This window comes from Diabrotica undecimpunctata, chromosome 5, assembly GCF_040954645.1.
Source record: "Diabrotica undecimpunctata isolate CICGRU chromosome 5, icDiaUnde3, whole genome shotgun sequence".
Taxonomy (NCBI): Eukaryota; Metazoa; Arthropoda; class Insecta; order Coleoptera; family Chrysomelidae; genus Diabrotica; species Diabrotica undecimpunctata.
The window spans coordinates 95,264,918-95,286,524 of NC_092807.1; the positions used below are offsets into that span (position 1 = coordinate 95,264,918).

At 35.5% G+C, this 21,607-nt stretch overlaps 2 protein-coding genes across 5 annotated transcripts in view; one reads left to right on the plus strand and one right to left on the minus strand.

Moving 5' to 3' along the window:
* LOC140441500 (uncharacterized) overlaps window positions 1-21,607 on the minus strand; it is a 116,931-nt gene that overhangs the window by 48,732 nt on the left and 46,592 nt on the right. The window lies entirely within an intron of this gene.
* Window positions 1,503-21,112, plus strand: LOC140441502 (neuroglian-like). Its single transcript, XM_072532260.1, has 4 exons — window positions 1,503-1,662; window positions 5,893-6,189; window positions 15,343-15,613; window positions 20,541-21,112. Exons 1-4 carry the CDS (start codon window positions 1,599-1,601, stop codon window positions 21,046-21,048), a joined length of 1,140 nt encoding a protein of 379 aa, XP_072388361.1. The 5' UTR covers window positions 1,503-1,598; the 3' UTR covers window positions 21,049-21,112.

Here is a 21,607-nt window from a genome sequence, read left to right on the forward strand (position 1 = left end):
TAATCACAAGAAGCGCAAAAATCAGTAAACTCAAAGTATCATTAGGTGTAGGGTATTTTCCTGTCATTTGTTCTTCTACAGCCATTCTAACCAATAGTCATCCTTCAAATCCATCATAACTCTGTCTTCCTTCTTTTTCAGTTGTTTTCAATATTATATAATCTGTTTAAGTTCTTCCAACTTTCTTTTGATACTTCCGACGGTTTTTGTATCTATTGGAAGTAAATTTAATGGGCGATCTGTACCTAATATCTGTATCCTACTATACTTAAAACGATGTTTCTCTTTTAATGGTCAAGCTAGGTCAAATTGATGCAGGATGCGAGTATCTTTTAGTTTCCAGCAGAACGGTGCTCCACCTCATTATTCTCTTCCCGTCTGACAGTACTTAAACGAGAAATTTCCAGATAGGTAGATTGGCAAAAGAGAGGCAATTTAATGGCCTTCAAGATCACCGGAGTTAAATCAAATAGTCTTATTTAAGGATATCTTAAATCTACTGTTTATAAAACACGACCCGATGATATTGATGTACTTAAAAGACGAATTAAAATAGGGTACCTTTCAATTTTATCTGGAATTGTCCAAAATTTTAGAGAAAAATTCAGAAACAGATTTTATTATTTCGTAGAGCAAAATGGACAATTATTAAGATATGTGCAAGTGTGTTTTGTGTTGGATTTTTTTACCTATAAGTTATTGTTACTAATTTTTGGATTAAACGAAACTATATGACACAGTACCCAGTAGTACGCTATGGGAAGTTATAGAGAAAACTACTACAAATATAACTCCCACTGGTGCTCTGAAAGTTACAAAAACTCTATCTATAAAATTAAAGTGGGAAATAAAATATCGGAAGCCTTCCTGCTCACTAAAGAAGCCAGATAGGGATGCTGTATATCTCCAGTATTACTCAATATATCGACACATGATATGAAAAACATTGGAACTCAATTTTGCTTAGTTTAGAGGAGTCCAAACATGTCAAAAGTATTTTAATTGTTGCAGATGAACTTTGCTGGATAGCCGTTTGCTGACTTTTCGCTCATTTAAAATTGAAATATTTGTCCTGTGGTCGGTCCACGGAATTCTAACATTTTTCTCCAACAGAAAGTTTCAGTGGCGTCTATCTTTCTTCTTTTCGCTTGTGATAGGGGTAAAAAAGAATTTACCAGGGCAGACGGCGGAAATAAGAAGATGGGGCAGAGTAAAGATGAGGCGGATAGAACATAGAAAATATGTTTCACAATTACGATATTTCAGTTTTCTATTCGTAAAAATATTCAATTCCTGATTTTTCAACACAAAACTATGTTAAAGGCTACTAAATTGAATTAAAATTCTGCATAAATGGATGCTGCGAGCTCAATGCCATAATGTCTGAAATTACAACCTATACCGTCCCACATGGATTTCTGGTAGTTGTAAATGTGTATGACCACATCACTTGTTATCGCGATTTCCGAATTAAATAATAAAAACTTGGAGGAAATTGTTGATTACGGCATAAAGTGAAGGCTCGCGTTTTGTGCAAGATTAAAATATTATTTAGTGGTTTCTTAGATTTCCGAACGTGCCTGTTAACCAGCTCAAAGATGTGGAGGACTGATGTGGTGGTGTGTCTTGTTTTAATAAAACTAGTGGGGTGTTATGCCAATAGTAGGTAGTTTTATTCTTTTTAAAAAACGATACAATTTTCAAAAATATATTAAAACAGTTATTAATTGCAATTTATATATTTTTACATTATTTTGGTTTTCATTTATTAACAAAAATAAAATAAGGACTATTGATCGATGAACGAAATTAGATTCACAGACCAAAATATTGCATATTTTATTTTTGTTTTTTTTTTTAATTTCACTTATTTGCTAAAAAATGTTGACTGGAGGGGTTTACATTATTAATAATTAAATAAATTACACTTTAAATAAATACCACCATCAACTTTTCTTTTCTTACGGGGTCGACTTCTCTAATTACATTTTTCCATAAATTTCTCTTAGATTTCTCTAGATCTTAGGTATTAAAAACTATTATTTTTTACAATAATTTTACCTTTACAATTATTTTATCTTTAAATAAACATGAATGAACATTTTTATCCTACTAAATTTTAAACCATTTTCTTCAAGGGCTTGTCTTCAATGTTCCAGCATAGGTCTCTTTACTCCCAGTTTTTACTGGCCAGACTGCTCCAAATTGCAGTAGGACTTTCTTTCGTCTTTCAGTTTTTTTTTTCTACTAATTTTATCCTGAGTATACCTTCTTTCTCATTTTTTAAAATCCACCCATTGTTATTAGCTTACCGTCTCACGGACTGTTACGTTGCTGTCCTTACATTCGCGTATATCTTCTTTTCGTGTCATGAAATCGTCAGTTACTAAAGGTTTGCGATCACTACATCAAAATCTTCCCTATTCTGCACTACTCTTAGTAATTGTTGAATATTCATACCGGTCCAAGGTCTCATATTTCCAAGCTGTGACATTTTCGACCTTTTAATTGAATCTTTCCTTCCATTTTATACAAACACACATATTTTTCTATGAAGAAGTTTAGTAGATGTCCTATAGCAAATGGAGTGTACTGATCAGGAATCTGTGCCTAGTTTTTGTGTAGATTGTCAGGTTTTCAGGGAAAGTGTGTAGGAGAAAATATTTATTGAAATTATATTGAATATAAAATTGAGTTGTGCGTAAAAAAAACAAAATCGTTCTCTTTTTGTGGATTTTTGTGAACGAGTCCCTCTTCAAGGTCCAGCAGTAATCAGCCATCATTCTAATATCCCATCTTCCTTGATAACGTCTCTTTATCTCCTTTTTGTCTTCATGGAACTTCCCTCCCTGTTCCTCGCTGACAGCTCTAAGACTTTCGAAAAATAGTCAGCGTGGAAATCCAGACATTGAAGTTTGACGCTCATATGGCATGCCAGTTTTTTATAATTTTCAACCATGTTGGCTATAATTTCTTTGTAGTTTGGTGACTTGTTGTTTCTGAGGAAACCGTCTGTAACCTCTTCGAAAGAACTCCATGCTTCAAATTCACCCTGGGTCCTTGTAATCTGAAACAATCTGTCTGATTTTAAGGTTCGAATTTAAGGTATATAAAAATTCCTGCTTTAAGTTTAGCTTCAGAAAGTGGAGGAAATTTGTCACACAGTTATTTAAAGCAGTCACCTTGATGTGTTAGTAGTAGATGTTATCATCTATTTATCACGCGTTAATACTACCTGCTCGTCTGCAAACATAGTGCCCAGAGGATGTTGTTAAGGGGTATCTATTCCACTGTATTTTTTATATGTTTTGGGCGCTTGTTCTAAGTGAATTTTAAAAAGAGTTGGTGACAGAGAAAGCCTTGACAGTTGTTCCTTCGTATAATCGTTTAACAGACTTTACTATTCCATTATATATATTTATTTTCTCTAATGTTTTCTTTAAAATATTTAATGCTTTGCTATCATAGACTTTTTGCAAATTTACAAATAGCTATATTCTCTGATCAAAAGCAGTATTTTTTTTAATTATTTGGGTAATTCTATATAGGTGATCAAGAACTTAAAAAAAGTCAAAGAAGATAATGCGGAAACTCTAACTATTGACCAAAAATGGGGAAAAATTCAACATGCCCTTGTGTCAGTTGAAAAAGCAACCCTCAAACCACTTGGAGAAAAAACAAAACCTTGGATGACAGTAGAACTTCTTGAACTTATGGAAGAACGAAGAAAACATAAAGCAAAAGACCTGAATAAATACAAAGAAATTCAGAGAAACATCAGAAAGAAAATTCGAGAGGCAAAAGAGAGGTGGCTCTCCGACAGATGCAAGGAAATAGAAGATCTGGATAAAAAGTATGATAGCTTTAATTTACACAAAAAAAAATCAAAGAAATGACAGGTTCTAGAAAACGTACAAGAACGAATATCCTCAAAAATGATATAGGGGATATTATTACTGATATAAAGGAGAGATTATGTCACTGGACCAATTACATCCAACAGCTATTTAATGATGAAAGAGAAGAACTATCATTAGAAATCACCGATGATACCGGACCACCAATATTAAGAGAAGAAGTCATCTATGCCATCAAAAACACAAAAGAGGGTAAAGCTACTGGACCAGATGATGTGCCAATCGAATTATTAAAACTCATCGATGAAGATGTTATTGATGTAATGGTTGAACTCTTTAATCTAATATATCAGACTGCCACAATTCCCAGACAATGGCTGCAATCTACCTTTGTAGCAATTCCCAAAAAGTCAAGTGCAACAACTTGCTCACATTACAGAATAATAGCTTTAATGAGTCACACACTTAAAACATTTTTGAAAATAATTCACAGCAGAATTGTTAAAACTCTTGAATATGAAATTAGTGACACACAATTTGGCTTTAGAAATGGTATGAGTACAAGAGATGCTTTGTTCGGCTTGAATGTGCTGGCTTAGAGATGCATGGACATGAATCTCTGACGGATAACAACAATGATTTACAGAACGTAATGCAACGCCTTAATGAACGCTGTCATGAGTACGGATTGAAGATAAATTTAAAGAAAACTAAATGCATGATCATGACTAAATCTGCACATGTAAATATCCAATTGACTATTGAAGATACTGCAATTGAGAGTGTTAATAACTATAAATACTTAGGAACATGGATAACGTCAGATGTAGACCAAACCAAAGAAATTAGGACACGTATTGAAATAGCACGTGCATCATTTTTTAAACTTAAAAAGTTTCTTTGTTGTCGGGATATAAGGTTAGAACTACGCCTGAGAATGCTTAGATGTTACGTGTTCTCTACTCTTCTTTATGGCTTGGAAGCGTGGACACTAAAACAAGTCCATCTGAATAAGTTGGCCGCCTTTGAATTTTGGTGTTACAGAAGAATCCTACGAATATCATGGATTCAAATAATGTCAAACGTGGAAGTAACTAGAATGATAGGAAATGGGGCGGAAATAATAATAACTATCAGAAGACGAAAACTTGAGTACTTAGGACATGTGATGAGAGGGCAAAAATATGCATTATTACAACTTATTATGCAAGGCAAAATCCGAAGAAAGCGAAATGTGGGAAGACGAAGAATATCCTGGCTTAAAATCTTAAGGGAATGGTTTGAATGCAGTAGTGCAGAACTGTTTAGAGTCCGCATACCCATGATGATTTCCAACCTTCGATAGAAGATGGAACTTAAAGAAGAATATAGATGATCAACTGTGGAATTAATAGTTTTAAAATCTGCCTGTTTTTCTGCTTCTCTAGTATTAGCGCAGTACCACGATGACCTGGAATATATGATAATAAAATTAATAGAATTAATAGAGTATTGAATATGAGATCTGAAAGTCAACAGAGGGAGGAAATAAAAATGTGTCTAAATGTGTCGACATAATATTGAAAGATGGAGAAGAAATTGAATGTTATATAGAATATAAGAACCTAGGCCTACAGATGATTAAAGACACTTAGGACACAAGGACATAAAGGAAAGAAATATGCAGAGTAGATAATATGTGCCGATAGTCTCTGTGCTTAATAGTATCCTTTGGAACCAGTACATTTTATAAAAAAAAAAAAAAGAATCTACAACTCTATTGTCAAGAGTATAATAACATATCGAAGTGAAGTATGGCAGATCAAAATTAGAACAGCTACAGATAATTACAGCTAGAGATTTCTGGACACGAGGAGCAGAAAGATCGAGAATAGAAAAGATGACAAACAAAAAAATTAGAGATATAATGCAGATAATTAAGTAGAATTATAAATTAAGATAACGTTGTGGTAATTACAGTTAACAGTGTATGGTCTTTAGAAAATGTAATTGTTTTGATTGTCCCTATTTAAATTCCTTACATGCATTCTTTTAGGAGAGCTCATTCCCCTGGATCCTCCAGGAAACCTAAGACTTATCGAATTCGTAGAGAAAGATGTTCTAATAGAGTGGGATGGCATAGAACCAGCGTCTGTTCGAGGTACTTTTAAAGGGTACTTGGTTCGAATATGGAATCATGTTTGGAGCCAAGTCTATGCTATTCCTCCCGAAATGAACAAAACTGCCGTTCAGTTCTATCCATTTTCAAGAAATTTTATTACCGTAGCTGTCAGGAATGATAAGTATGTAGGACCAAGAAGCAATGCCATTAGTTTTGATGCTCCGCAAACAGGTAAATATTGTTACGTTTTTTTCTGTGGATTTGGGGATTAAGCGAAGTAAACGTCGTTTAACTAACTTTATTTTCACTACTAAAACACACTAAATTACAAATATCATAAATTCTACTTACATTAATAATTATTGTCTATAATTATTCACATGGATATCGCTTACAAAAAAACTTCGCTAATACTGATAATCTTATGCGGACTCGGCGGGCTTATATTAACAGATTATCTGAGCCAGCGGAGGGATAGAGCCCGAATTTCGGGCGATAACACGAAATTCCAGAAAGTTACCGAGACTAGAACGGTGAAAAGAGTATTCTCGGCTTCCCAAAGCACAGCATCGCAATTAGGGACTTGCAACTCAATAATATCAACCTTATATATGCCCTTAAACATTTTAAAATACATTTCGCTTACAGCTTTATAACGTATGCAATATGTTTATTTCGTTAATTCCAAATTAAAACAAGGACATATTCTTAACTACTATATAAAAAAACAAGCACAGTGTGATTTCTTTGATCTAAAACCCAACCTAACAACGAACAAAGGATTGTATTTATAAAATACCATGTGAATGCAACGTTTATTTATTCTCTAATATATTAGACAATTTCCACGAAGAAAAAGACATTTTCTACGAACAACTAGAACAAACGACCCAACAAGTAAACCAAGGTGATATACTAATAGTGATGGGCGATATGAACGCTAAAGTTGGAGAAGACAATATTAACTTAGAAACCGTAATGGGCAAACATGGTCTAGGAATGATGAATGAAAACGGAGAGCGCTTTACAAATTTTTGTTCCAGTCATAGTTTAGTTATTGGTGGAACGATCTTTCCACATAAAAATATTCACAAGGTAACATGGACTGCACCTGGCCATACAAGAGAAAATCAAATAGCCCACATCGCTATATCAAAAAGATGGAGATCATCTCTTCTTGATGTACGTAATAAAAAAGGAGCAGACATCGCAAGTGACCATCATCTCGTAATTGATACCATTAAAATCAAGATGGCAAAAAACAGAACCACGCGAAACACCAAGAGACCAACATACAATCTAGATAAACTAAAAACGGTCCCAGGAAGACATATGTTTAGAGAGGAACTTCAACTCAAAACAAGAGAACGTGAAATAAATAGCTGGAAAGATTTCGCAGATGTTTTGACAGAAATCGCTGAAGACAAACTGGGTAAAAAAGAAAAAGATAGAAAGGAATGGATATCAGATGAAACATGGAATCTTATCGAGGAAAGAAAACAACGAAAAAAAGATATCCTGCAAGCAAGAACTGTAGAAAGAAGAGCACACCGACAACAGGAATATCAAACAATAAATAAATCAGTTAAAAGAAAAGCAAGAAGAGACAAAAGAAGGTGGGCCGAAGCACTGGCAAAACAAGCAGAAACAGCTGCACAAGACAACAGAACTAGGGAGCTTTACCAAATTACTAGACGACTAACACAAAAAGGGTCCAACTGTTCGAACATTGTAAGATCCAAGACAGGCGAATTACTTACTACAACAGATGAATAAGTAGAGATATGGAAAGAGCATTTTCAGGATATGCTAGGTATTCAGAGATAACGCAGACGAAATTGTCGAAAACCCGCAGAATATAGACTTGCATATTTCTTGCGAGGCCCATTCCAAAACGGAGATAATAGCAGCTATCAAATCTCTGAGAAACAACAAGTCACCGGGAATCGATAACATTGCTGCTGAAATACTTAAAGCTGATCCGCATCTAACTGCTGAACTTTTGCTCCGCATAATCCGAGAGGTGTGGGAAAAAAACCACATTCCAGCGGGCTGGAAAAAAGGTAACATTATCAAGCTTCCAAAAAAAGGCAACCTCACACTGTGCAATAATTGGAGAGGAATAACTTTGCTTACTGTCATAAATAAAATTTTCACGACCATCATACTGAAAAGAATAACAAACAAGGTTGAGTTTCGAGCTAATCAAGCAGGCTCTAGACCAGAATCCTCCGGCATAGACCACATTAATACTGTGCGAGTAATAATGGAACAATCGGTTGAATGGAACACACCCTTTTACATGGTTTTTGTTGATTTTGAACGTGCCTTTGATAGCTTGTCTCACGCTGCTGTATGGAAAATTTTAGATAAGAAACATCCCGCAAAAAATAATTTCTATTATAAAGTCACTATATACTGATGCGAAATGCAGCGTGACACACAATGGGATCAACAGTGACGAATTCGACGTACTTACTGGAGTTAGACAGGGATGCGTGCTTTCTCCGTTTCTTTTTAACATATTATTAACTATTAGGTCAAAGGTTCCAAGATCTGGCTTACCAATTGGAAACACTTTCCACTGAAGCCCATAAAATTGGTTTGAACCTCAATATTAGTAAAACCAAGTCCATGAGAATAAATGCAAGGAACAACACGCTATTTACTATCGACATCGACAATATGCAGATTGAAAATGTGGAAAACTTTACGTATCTTGGAAGTGTCATAACAGAAAACGGAGGTACAGAAGACGATATTCGTATTAGGATACGAAAAGCCCAACAAGCTTTCAGCACGCTCAACCCTGTTTGGAGATCTGGCGAGTATACTACAAGGACAAAGATCCGAATATTCCGATCAAATGTCATGTCTGTTCTACTCTACGGATGTGAAACCTGAAAAGTGACAAACACCCTCATAGACAAACTGCAGATCTTTGTTAACAAATGTCTACGAAGAATTGTTCGTATATTCTGGCCTAACACCATCAGAAACGAAGATCTGCTACACCTGACCGAACAAAAGAGGGTACAAAATGAAATTAAGTCCAGAAAGTGGGGTTGGATCGGTCACACTCCGAAAAAATAGTTCCAGTATCGCAAATACTGCCCTAGAGTGGAATCCCGAAGGGAAAAGAAAAGAGGTCGCCCAGTACAAACTTGGAGAAGATCCATCATGGACGAGATAAGAGGCCAAGGAAAGTCTTGGAATGAGGTGAAGGTCCTAGCGCAAAATAGAACCCGATGGCGCGTTTTCACTGAAGCTCTATGCTCCACTTAGGAGTTCAAGAACCTTATATTCTATATATATATATATATATATATATATATATATATATATATATATATATATATATATTGTTATGATATGTAAAATCGAGAAAAATATTGGTTTGTTTAAAATATTTCAAAGTTCAAAAAACATTAAAATAATTCAGAAAGAATAACCAACAAACATTTCGAAGAAGGAAAGTTTTTAAATTTTTGGATTACCTGTATTAAACAAAATGTAAGCTATGCATAAATTATTTCTTTGTTATACTTGAGTGACCCGCATAATTTTAAGTGAAATCCAAAGACAATTGAACCGGGTTTTCCAAATACATTAATGCAGTGATTAGAGACAATAGAAGAGATTTTAGAAAGAGGTTTTTGTTAGTTTTTAAGAATTATAGAAAAATATTATTTGTAAATAAGTTTTAGGAAATTTTATAATTATAGGTAAAAATTTGTTTGTTATCGAAATGAAGAAATGGGGGAATTGTGACGAGTTTTGATTGGCGGAGATTGAAAAAGGTGGGATAGGTATGTAGGAATGAAAGTTTAGCTAGATTTAGGAGAGAGAAAAGATAATCAGTTGGTTTTCTAAGTCTGTAAGACGAACAGTGATTGTTCTCTGGCGGTTCCCGAGAAGTAGCAAGCAGTAGTGTTGAATGTTAGTGAGTTTTTGTGGAGTTAGTGTATCTGACAGAATCTGAAGCAACAAAATATTGTAAGTCATATTTTTCTACTTATATTCCAAGAGTCACTGTTCAGGCCAACGAGAGATTCAGTTTATCGTAAAGAGAAGATATTCCAAGAGTCATTTTTCACTCGGGCCAACGAGAGATTCAGTTTATCGAGAGGAGAAAGGCTATCATAATTTGAATGATTTGTGCTTTTGAAGGAGATCATTAAGGACGATATACTTGCAACAATCTGTTGTAAGATTGCTGATTACATAGGGAGCGTTTGAGAGGAGATAATATAGTCTACAAGGAACAAGGATTTGGACCACTCATCATCAGAGAGAGATATTTTTGTTTTCTGCAGTTTTTTCTTTTATTGATAACACAAATTTTACACTTAATTTAGAAAGGATATAAATATTTTGATTAGGAGAGTTAGAATAGTTTGGAATTTTGAGATTTCAATTAATATTGTTTGTACCATTAATTTTGATTGTTCACGTACGTAGAACACAATTTTGAGAATCATTATATGAGATTTGTTTATTGAAAACTTTTGAGTGTGAATTATTTCATTATTTTTATTTCAATATATAGTGTTAGATCATATGTGTTTTTTATTATTCCGGTATTCTTTGGACCTTACCTTTCACATGTAATAGCATAGATATTGAAGCACGAATTTAACCCTGAGATAAAAGAATTAAAAATTGTGATAGAGTCATAATCATATCATTTAAATAATTTTAATTAATCAAAATATTAATTAGCTAATTATTGCTTGGCGCACCAAGACTTTAAATATCACAATAATATATATATATATATATATATATATATATATATATATATATATATAGAAAAGAAATTTAATCTTTGCAGATTAGTTAAATAGTAAACTCTTAAATATTGGGGAAATCTGCAAGAAATACTCTAATGTGTATCAATTGTTTCGCCGAACGTTTTCGCCAAAGAGAATTAATTTGGCTTCTTCAGGGCTGAAAGAGAATAAATTATAATTAGCTACCATATATTATCTATTAAAACATTATTGATCTTACCGTAACTTAGAATTGTAGAGTTAGTATATTAAAAAACTTTGCTAGTAACATAGTGGTGTTTTTTGTTACTATGTGCAAAAAAAGTTTTTTATAAGAATTGAAATGTATGGTAGCTTCGAACTTGACACGTAAAGGCTTACCCAAGGTTGCATTGGGTTTTTCGATTAACCTTGGGTAAGCCTTTACGTGTCAAGTTCGAAGCTACCATACATTTCAATTCTTATAAAAAACTTTTTTTGCACATAGTAACAAAAAACACCACTATGTTACTAGCAAAGTTTTTTAATATACTAACTCTACAATTCTAAGTTACGGTAAGATCAATAATGTTTTAATAGATAATATATGGTAGCTAATTATAATTTATTCTCTTTCAGCCCTGAAGAAGCCAAATTAATTCTCTTTGGCGAAAACGTTCGGCGAAACAATTGATACACATTAGAGTATTTCTTGCAGATTTCCCCAATATTTAAGAGTTTACTATATATATATATATATATATATATATATATATATATATATATATATATATATATATATATGTTCGGATAAGTTTCCGCGGTCAGATAAATGAAAATTACTGAGTTCTCGGGAAGAACCGCGTTGAGAATTTAAAACTCGACGTTTCGGCACCCATTTTGGAGCCATTATCAAGAGGGATACGGTTCGGTTCGAGTTCGGGGTCTCAATCTGCCTACTCCCCTCACTCGAGACGTACCAGTATCGTGTTCTATATTGCAAGAACTGTCTCTCGGCACTGAGGTCTCAATCTGCCTACTCCCCAGTGTCGAGTGACAACCGGTCTTACCCTGTGTGGCTGCTTTTATACTCGCTGTATGCGCGGGAACGGTATGCGCTGACGTGGTCTGAACTGACGTGGCCTGAGCGGTGTGGGCGGGAGGTCGCTGAAGAAGGGGTCGCCATGTTGCCGGCAATCGTTTCGCGTCATCGCGCGTGTTCAAGCTGTGAGGCCGTTTTTCGATTTCGATAGCTTCACGAATGATTCTCGCTTTTAATGAGCGGATGGGAGCGATGGTTTTTGCTTTTTCGAAATCTATTTTGTGGCCTGTCTGAATATGATGTTGGGCTAGGGCTGAAGTGGTATCGGAATGTTTGACTGATAGAGAATGTTCGTAAATACGGTTATGGATTCGTCGGTTTGTCTGTCCTACGTATGTACGTGGGCAACTGGAACAAGGTATCTCGTAGACACCATGGTCTTCATTGGGGATTTGGTCTTTTACGGATCTAACGAGATTGGACAATTTGGAGTGAGTGGTGAAGATGGTTTTGATATTAAGAGGGATAAGAGTTCTACTGATCTTGTCAGTGACACCTTTAATAAAAGGTAGAAAGATTTTGGGTTGATCCGGCGGCAAGGTTTCTTTTTTGGATGGAATGGGGTTTAGAAGTTTTTGAATGCTTCTATTGATTTGGGTTTTGTGGTAGCCGTTTTGTAGGAGTGTTTGTCTTATTGAATTGATTTCGGATGACCTGTGATTGTTGTCGCTAAGTCTTATGGAACGGGAAATAAGAGTGTTGATGACTGAATTAAGTTGGGCGGGGATCTTAAATCATGTCGTGACCATCAAGTCATTCCAAAATCTTTACAAGTTAAACATCACACCAAATCTTCATCAATTTCCAAAATTCTTAGAGCCACTGGTTTTTCGCTTCTTAGAAATTCAATTCACTCCACCCGACGCAACTTAGATACAACAAATTCCCAACTTCTTAAAACCTACAATGACATCCACTCTTTCAATATCCATCCATTATTATGGGACACTTTCGATCGTCTTTCTCACCAAAAAGCCCAACACATTTCTGACAACAAAACCCAAACCCAGAAACGCAAACTGGATCAACTTATCTCTCAGCAAAATCCACCGCCCGTTTCAAATCAACAACCTTCTACTGTTGTCCATAATTTCTCAGATATTCACATATCCGATTCAGCTACCAAAGCTCTGTCAAAAGGCTTCAATTTCTCTGTCACTCCTCTTTCCATTCCAACTGAGAAAATTATTTGTCAAACTGAAGAAGCTATTTCCCATCTTCCTTCCGACCAAGCCGAAGTTGCCAGACAAGATGTCGCCAGAATTCTCCGTACTTCCAAACCCCCACCTTCAAATATCAGTCTTTCAGAAAGACGTGCCCTCAAAGAACTTCACAACAACCCTGACATCGTCATCCTTCCGGCCGACAAAGGTAATGCCACCGTCATTCTCAACTCTTCTAACTATTTCGACAAAATGTCCGAACTTCTGAATTCCACAGAATACAAACATGTCCCAAATGATCCAACCACATATCTAGAAAAAACGACCAAATCCATTATAAATAAGTCTACTCTATCTCCAGACCTCAAAAAATCTCTTATACCCAGAGAAAAATCATCCCGAATTCCAAAGATATACGGCCTTCCAAAAATCCATAAGCCCAATGTTCCCCTAAGACCCATCGTCAGTGCATACAACTGTCCCACTCAGAAATTGGCAAAACATCTCGCTTCATCCTTACAACCACTAGCCGAAAACGCCTCGTCCTTTGTTAAAAACTCTTTTCATTTCATTGATCTTCTGAAAAACTTTTCTATTTCGCCCTCAGACATACTAGTCAGTTTTGATATTGTTTCTTTATTCACCAACATTCCCATCGATGAAACCATTTCCATCTTGGACTCTAAACATCAAATTCCCCAAGACACATTATCTCTTATAAAACACTGCATGTCTAATACATATTTCACGTTCCAAAATCGTTTCTATCGTCAAATCAAAGGTGCCCCAATGGGATCGCCCCCCTCTCTCCCGTAATAGCAGATATATACATGGAACATTTCGAAACAGTAGCCTTGTCCTCGTCAAATCTCAAACCCACCTGCTGGTTACGGTACGTTGATGACACCTTTGTCATTTGGCCCCATGGTAAAGACACATTAGATCTCTTCCTCTCCCACCTGAATGGAATACATCCCAGCATTCAATTCACGATGGAAGTTGAGTCTGAAGCGTCTTTGCCATTCCTTGATGTTCTTATTCAGAAAAATCCACCTCACAGTTTTTCCTATTCCGTGTACCGGAAACCCACTCATACAAACCGCTATCTCAATGCCCAGTCACATCATCACCCCGCCCAACTTAATTCAGTCATCAACACTCTTATTTCCCGTTCCATAAGACTTAGCGACAACAATCACAGGTCATCCGAAATCAATTCAATAAGACAAACACTCCTACAAAACGGCTACCACAAAACCCAAATCAATAGAAGCATTCAAAAACTTCTAAACCCCATTCCATCCAAAAAAGAAACCTTGCCGCCGGATCAACCCAAAATCTTTCTACCTTTTATTAAAGGTGTCACTGACAAGATCAGTAGAACTCTTATCCCTCTTAATATCAAAACCATCTTCACCACTCACTCCAAATTGTCCAATCTCGTTAGATCCGTAAAAGACCAAATCCCCAATGAAGACCATGGTGTCTACGAGATACCTTGTTCCAGTTGCCCACGTACATACGTAGGACAGACAAACCGACGAATCCATAACCGTATTTACGAACATTCTCTATCAGTCAAACATTCCGATACCACTTCAGCCCTAGCCCAACATCATATTCAGACAGGCCACAAAATAGATTTCGAAAAAGCAAAAACCATCGCTCCCATCCGCTCATTAAAAGCGAGAATCATTCGTGAAGCTATCGAAATCGAAAAACGGCCTCACAGCTTGAACACGCGCGATGACGCGAAACGATTGCCGGCAACATGGCGACCCCTTCTTCAGCGACCTCCCGCCCACACCGCTCAGGCCACGTCAGTTCAGACCACGTCAGCGCATACCGTTCCCGCGCATACAGCGAGTATAAAAGCAGCCACACAGGGTAAGACCGGTTGTCACTCGACACTGGGGAGTAGGCAGATTGAGACCTCAGTGCCGAGAGACAGTTCTTGCAATATAGAACACGATACTGGTACGTCTCGAGTGAGGGGAGTAGGCAGATTGAGACCCCGAACTCGAACCGAACCGTATCCCTCTTGATAATGGCTCCAAAATGGGTGCCGAAACGTCGAGTTTTAAATTCTCAACGCGGTTCTTCCCGAGAACTCAGTAATTTTCATATATATATATATATATATATATATATATATATATATATATATTAAGTTCAAATAAATTACTATTTCAATTGAAAATATGTTATATTTGACATTGTAATTTCTATTTCGGAGACAGTTCTCATACACAGACGCATGCACACTTTCTCAATAACTCTTTAATATCTCTGTCTATTAGAAACTATATATTTAAAGAATATTTAAGCTGTACAGTATACTAATTGTATAAAATATTGTCATTTTTAGAGCCGAATATGCCATTCTTATTTGAACACTTTCAACTGGGAGCAAGTTCAGTTCTTCTTCAATGGAATAAACCCACTCAACCAAACGGTGTTCTACTTGGTTACAATATCTATTGTAGTGAGATGGATGGCGACATCGTCAATGAAAAATCAACTATTAGATATTTTGTCACTGGAGTAGATAATTTCCAAGCAAAATTAACTGGACTGAAGGAGGGAACAAAATATTTCGTGGAGATAGGAGCTGTCAATTGCGCTGGAGAAAGTGAAAGGTAAACTTTTTTATGCAGGCTAAGATTGCTGGGACGAGATATATTTTTTTTTGTGGGCTGCTACTTCATTTTTCTCCCGATGTGATATATATCGTATTATTCTATAAATACTCTGAAAGAATATTTATCAAAAAATTATGATAATTAGCAAGAAAAGGATAACAAAAGGTCAACCAATCCCCTGTAGAAAGAGTGAAACACTACAACTACCTCGGCCTTATAATAAATGAAGAATGGACCAACAGCACCTTCAATCGGATGGGGGCCTTCTTCAAGAGTCACAACCTCTCTCTTGATACAAAAGTAAGAATGCTACGAAGCTACGTCTTCTCTGTCGTTTTTTATGGTGTCGAATCATGGACCTTGAACGAAGATATGTGCAGAAAATTGGAAGCATTTGAAATGTGGCTATATCGGAGAATACTTAAGATCCCGTGGATTGACCGAGTCACAAATGAGGACGTCCTCAGAAGAAGGAATAAGAACCGAGAGGTACTGATTACCATCAAATCTCGAAAGTTACAATTCTTTGGACATATTATGCGAAATGAATCCAGATATGCTCTCCTTCAAGCCATCCTGCAAGGAAAAATATTTGGAAAACGAGGTCCAGTAAGAAGAAGAACATCTTGGTTAAAGAACCTCAGAATCTGGTTCAATACAACATCTGTGCATCTTTTCCGCGCTGCTGCATATAAGATAAAGATTGCCATGATGATCGCCAACATTCGCAACAGATAGGCATATCAAGAAGAACTTCTTTACAAATACCCAGATTATCTCTTTTTTTTCAAAAAAGCCTTCACATCCTGCAGCTGTTGTCTGTAATAGGATATCTTGATGTTACGATGGAGCAGATTTCATTGCTGTAGTTTGAACGCCAGCAGCCTTCTGTTCTCCTGGCAAGTTAAGGTCTTAGGATATGTGGATGTACATTTGCATAATATATCTCAAACATGTGAATAAGAACTCCAACGAAAAATATACGTCCTAATAATAACGATTTGGAAAAAAAGAAAAAATGCCGAAGAATGGAAAACAGGGTAGATATTTCATATTCTAAAGAAAGGGGACACCACCCAACTATAGAGTAGTAAAACTAACATTGTTAAGCAGCTGCTACAAAATATTGACATAATCAAATTTCGGTCGGGCGCGCTTTTAAAAATCACTTTGTGATGCAAGCAGAAAAACTTATAGGAATAATTCAAAAGATACATGTTTATCCTTAATATAAAGTTCTAAATAATAGTAAACTTGAGATAGTCAAATTAAATTATTTATTTCAAGCAAATTATCAAAATAAAATATTATTTTATAACATAATAACATAATAAATCGCATTCCTAAAAAAGTATATTTTTTCGCTCCTGCCCCACTTAAGTCCTATACAATTTTAGCAGGTGGTAGTCTTAATATTATACCTCTTGCATAGGCAATGTTTACATAAAATTTCGTCATTTTTGGCAATGTAGAATAAATAATCAAACTCCTGGATTTCTATAGAATCCGGATTTTGAAAATCTTCGTCTCCAGAGAGTTCTGTGTCGCTGTATAATTTCTTCAACGTCACCTTTGTCTTAATCGCTCAAGTCTACTATATCCTCGACATCTGACAAATTATCAGCCAACTCTTGTAACTCCGTAGCCGTCAAATATGTTTTAGAATTGTTATACCTAGATTTGTTTACAATTAATACTTTACTGCAACTACCTCTAAGATCTTAAGCTACGGTTTTTCAGAAAAAAACCTATTTACTAATTAAAAAGGGATAAAAACAGATAAAATTCTAAACTAATTTTACTTACTTAATGATGGCGCCAGCCGTCTGGCGCGCTGTGCGGAATGCCGTAAATGTAACACCTATTACTTCAGCGTTTTACTGACAACTAAATAAGTCATATACCGATGCGGTATCTGCGGAATAAGTAGCGTAATATAGTCATTTGAGATTAGCGGGACGAACTTTACGCAATACTTCTTTACTAATAAGATCCTACCTAATAAAAGGCATGAAAAACCTAGATATCCCAATGAAACTCATCTTCTTCTTGATGTGCCTATCCGTTACTAATGTTGGCGATCATCATGCCAATCTTTATCTTATCTGCAGCAGCGCAGAAAAGCTGCACAGATGTTGTATTGAACCAGATTCTGAGGTTCTTTAACCAAGATGTACTTCTTCTTCCTGGACCTCGTTTTCCAAATATTTTTCCTTGCAGGATGGCTTGAAGGAGAGCATATCTGGATTCATTTCGCATAATATGTCCGAACAACTGTAACTTTCGAGATTTGATGGTGGTCAGTACCTCTCGGTTCTTATTTATTCTTCTGAGGACCTCCTCATTTGTGACTCGGTCAGTCCAATGGATCTTAAGCATTCTCCGATATAGCCACATCTCAAATGCTTCCAGTTTTCTGCACATATCTTCGTTCAAGGTCCACGATTCAACACCATAAAAAAGGACAGAGAAGACGTAGCATCGCAGTATTCTTACTTTTATATCAAGAGAGAGGTTGTGACTCTTGAAGAAGGCCCCCATCCGATTGAAGGTGGATCTAGCTTTTCCGATGCGTGCTCTAATCTCCTGGTTGTTGGTCCATTCTTCATTTATTATGGTGCCGAGGTAGTTGTAGTGCGTCACTCTTTATACGGGGGATTGTTGACGTAGAGTTGACCTCCTGTTATCCTTTTCTTGCTAATTATCATAAGCTTTGTCTTCTTAACGTTTATATTAAGTCCATATTGTTGACTATAATACGTGATTTTGTTCATAACAACTTGTAGGTCTTCTAAGTTGTTCGCAAATACTATGGTGTCATCTGCATAGCTGATGTTGTTTAGCCGGTAACCATTTAGTAGAATACCTTTTTCAGTTTCGTGCAAAGCTTCGATAAATATTCTTTCAGACTACAGATTGAAGATTAGAGGAGACAAAATACAGCCTTGGCTCATTCCACGCATGATTTTCACATAGTTTCAACTCTGAGATTTGCTGTCTGATTCCAGTAGAGACTTCTAATTATTTTCAGGTCTTGGTTGTTAATTCCTGTTTCTTTTAGTATTTGCATCATCTTGGCGTGCTGTACTCGATCAAACGCTTTCTCGTAATCAACCAGACATGCGTATATGTCGCAGTTGACGTCTCTGCATCTCTGGAATAAGATTTGTACTGAAAACAAAGCCTTTTTAGTACCAAGAGCATTTGTGAACCCGAACTGAAACTCATAATGCTTACAAAAATGACAATGGAGAAATTAACGGCAGCAACAGGTTACGGCTTCTCCAAAAATATAGAAATAGCAACTGGAGTATGACAGGGCGACTCTCTATCGTCACTATTTGACGGAAGGAATAATAAAAGCTACTGGAGTACACTGACGACTTAAAATTGATTGGCAGAAACCTAAAAAGTTTAAAGGAAGAATATGCGAAGTAGTGCAAGGGGGTGCAACCATCCAAGAAGGGTTAGGTAATAAATCTAAATAAAACAAAATACCTAATATGCTCAAGAAAAAATACAGTTAATGTTATAAAGGTTAAAAATTGGCGAATATGACTTTGAAACGGTAGAATACTTTAAATTTTTTGGAGTCTCAGTTAATCAAACTAATGATAGAAGCATAGTAATCAATGAAATAATAATTCTGGTAGGAAACTAGAACTTACTGGAAATGCAACAACTTCCTTAAAGGTAAACAGCTTACTTAGAATATTAAACTGAAAATTAAAAGAGCAGTAATTAGACCAGTAATCACATATGGTGCTAAAGTAATGTGCCTGACACAGAAAGATGAAGAAAGATTCCGCTAGAAGTGTATTAATGAAAATTAATGAAAATTCTTGGAAAGAAAGGACTAGTAGAACGAAATATAAGATTAAGATCATACCTATACTACAATCAGTCATCGCAGTAAAAGTGAGTAATAAACATCCGAAGAACTCGAAATTATGAGGGCAGTCATATAAGGATCTATATTATTACCCCTATTATTTAATGCAGATTCAGAGGAAATCATATACAATACAACAGTACTGACGAAACCTTACTGGTTGGAGGCCAGCATATCAAAAAACCGACTGTACTGCTGCTTATAAAAGTAAGAATTAAAAATTATATTATAAATATAATTATATTATAAATATAAATTAAATTATAAAAATGGACAGGATTTTTTATAGTAGAGACTACTGACTAAATGCTGCGTTTAGTGTATTGTTATGGAGTCGAATCATATTAAAGAGAACAACGAAGAAAAAAGAAATTGAAAGCACAATAAAAGAAAGAAAACTGCAAAATTTCGGAAATATAATGCGTAGAGAAAATACAGCATCTTGCGGCTCATAATCCAAGGCAAAATAAAGGACAAAAGCGTTGGAAGAAGATGAATATCGAAAGAATGTTATGGTTGCAACTCAAAACAACCATTTAGAGCAGTGGTTTCAAAAGTTACAGTGGCTATGATGATTGTCAACCTCGGCAATGGAGATGGTACTTATGGAACGGAAAGATGATGGCGATTATTTGTTTGAACAAGCAAAAATATATCAACATTAATTGTTTTGATAAGTATTTCCGTTAAAAGTATTAAATAGTTATTATGTTCAATAAAAAAATATTTTTGTCATTAATTCGATTTGAAATCGATTTATATCTTTTTTTATAAAACTATATAGGTATTAATACTCTCACTGTCCAATATACTCGTAACCGTCGACTAACATTGCAAACTCTTTTTATACCTCTTTAGTTGCCTTCACTTTTTCACAGGAAATTACACCTGACACTGATTAACAAACCTATTTGTACAACCATTTAAACATATGGTTTAGTTCCATATTCCTACCCCTTTCTATAATATGCCACCCTCTATAAATATATATATTTTTGAGAACTTAGGAATGATTTATTATTTTTTTTTTAGAAAATCAATTGAAGTCGACCTAGAGATGCACATTCCATACGAACCAGCAATGCCTTCATTTAAATACACCATCGACTTCAACTTGACAGACTTAAAACAAGCTACAAAAGACAACTGTTACAAATCAAGATCTTTTTACTTATATGACTTTAATGCAACTTCTGCACCCGAAGAGATAAACTACCCGAACGACAACGACAAGAGACCCACCACCCACAACGTAACTCACAAAGACTGGGTCCACATCAACACCAACTGCTTGGTCAATACTATGATAAAATGGATACCCGATATTGATAACAACCCCGGAGAGCACTTTTACATCAAATATAAGATAAAGGGAGAGCAGGAATATTTGAAAGCTGGTCCCGAACTGGAAGAGGACTATCTGATTTTGGAGAATTTCAACGCGTGCGTAAACTACGAGATCATTCTGGTTGCTGTTGATGGGGAGTTTGAGACGGAAAGCGAAATGCAAGAAACTCCAGCTGTTATGTTTAAGTTTTAATAAAGCTCTAATTTAATATATTTATATATTCGCTAATTTTATTTAATAAAATTTAATTTTCTTTCATCGTCTATACATATTACATCAAGTTAGATAAAATATAGTGAGTGGAGGATGGACAGATTCCTTCTGCTCTTATTATTGTGTTAACGGTAGGTATGCCCTAATCAGTTTCTTCTATTGTTCAATTATTCCTACTAATTCTATAAGATCATATAAGATTCAATGGGATCTGTGTGTATACTCTCATAATATGGCCTAAATCTGAGACTTTTCCCTGTTTAATAATGGTAGCTCGCTTATATCAAGTGCTTCTCAGGATCTCTTCATTTGTCATATAGTCGACTCACAGAATTTTGAGAAACCATTTAAGACATTACTTCAAGACGTAAGACATAAGATGGAATGCTAGAGATATAGGTCAATTACATGGCTAAATGTAATATACACAATTCTTTCTGGTATTAGGTACCTATAATAGATTATCAGAATATTCAGAAAATACAATAGGTGATTACCAAAATGGATCCAGACTAAATAGAGCCACCACAGATAATAT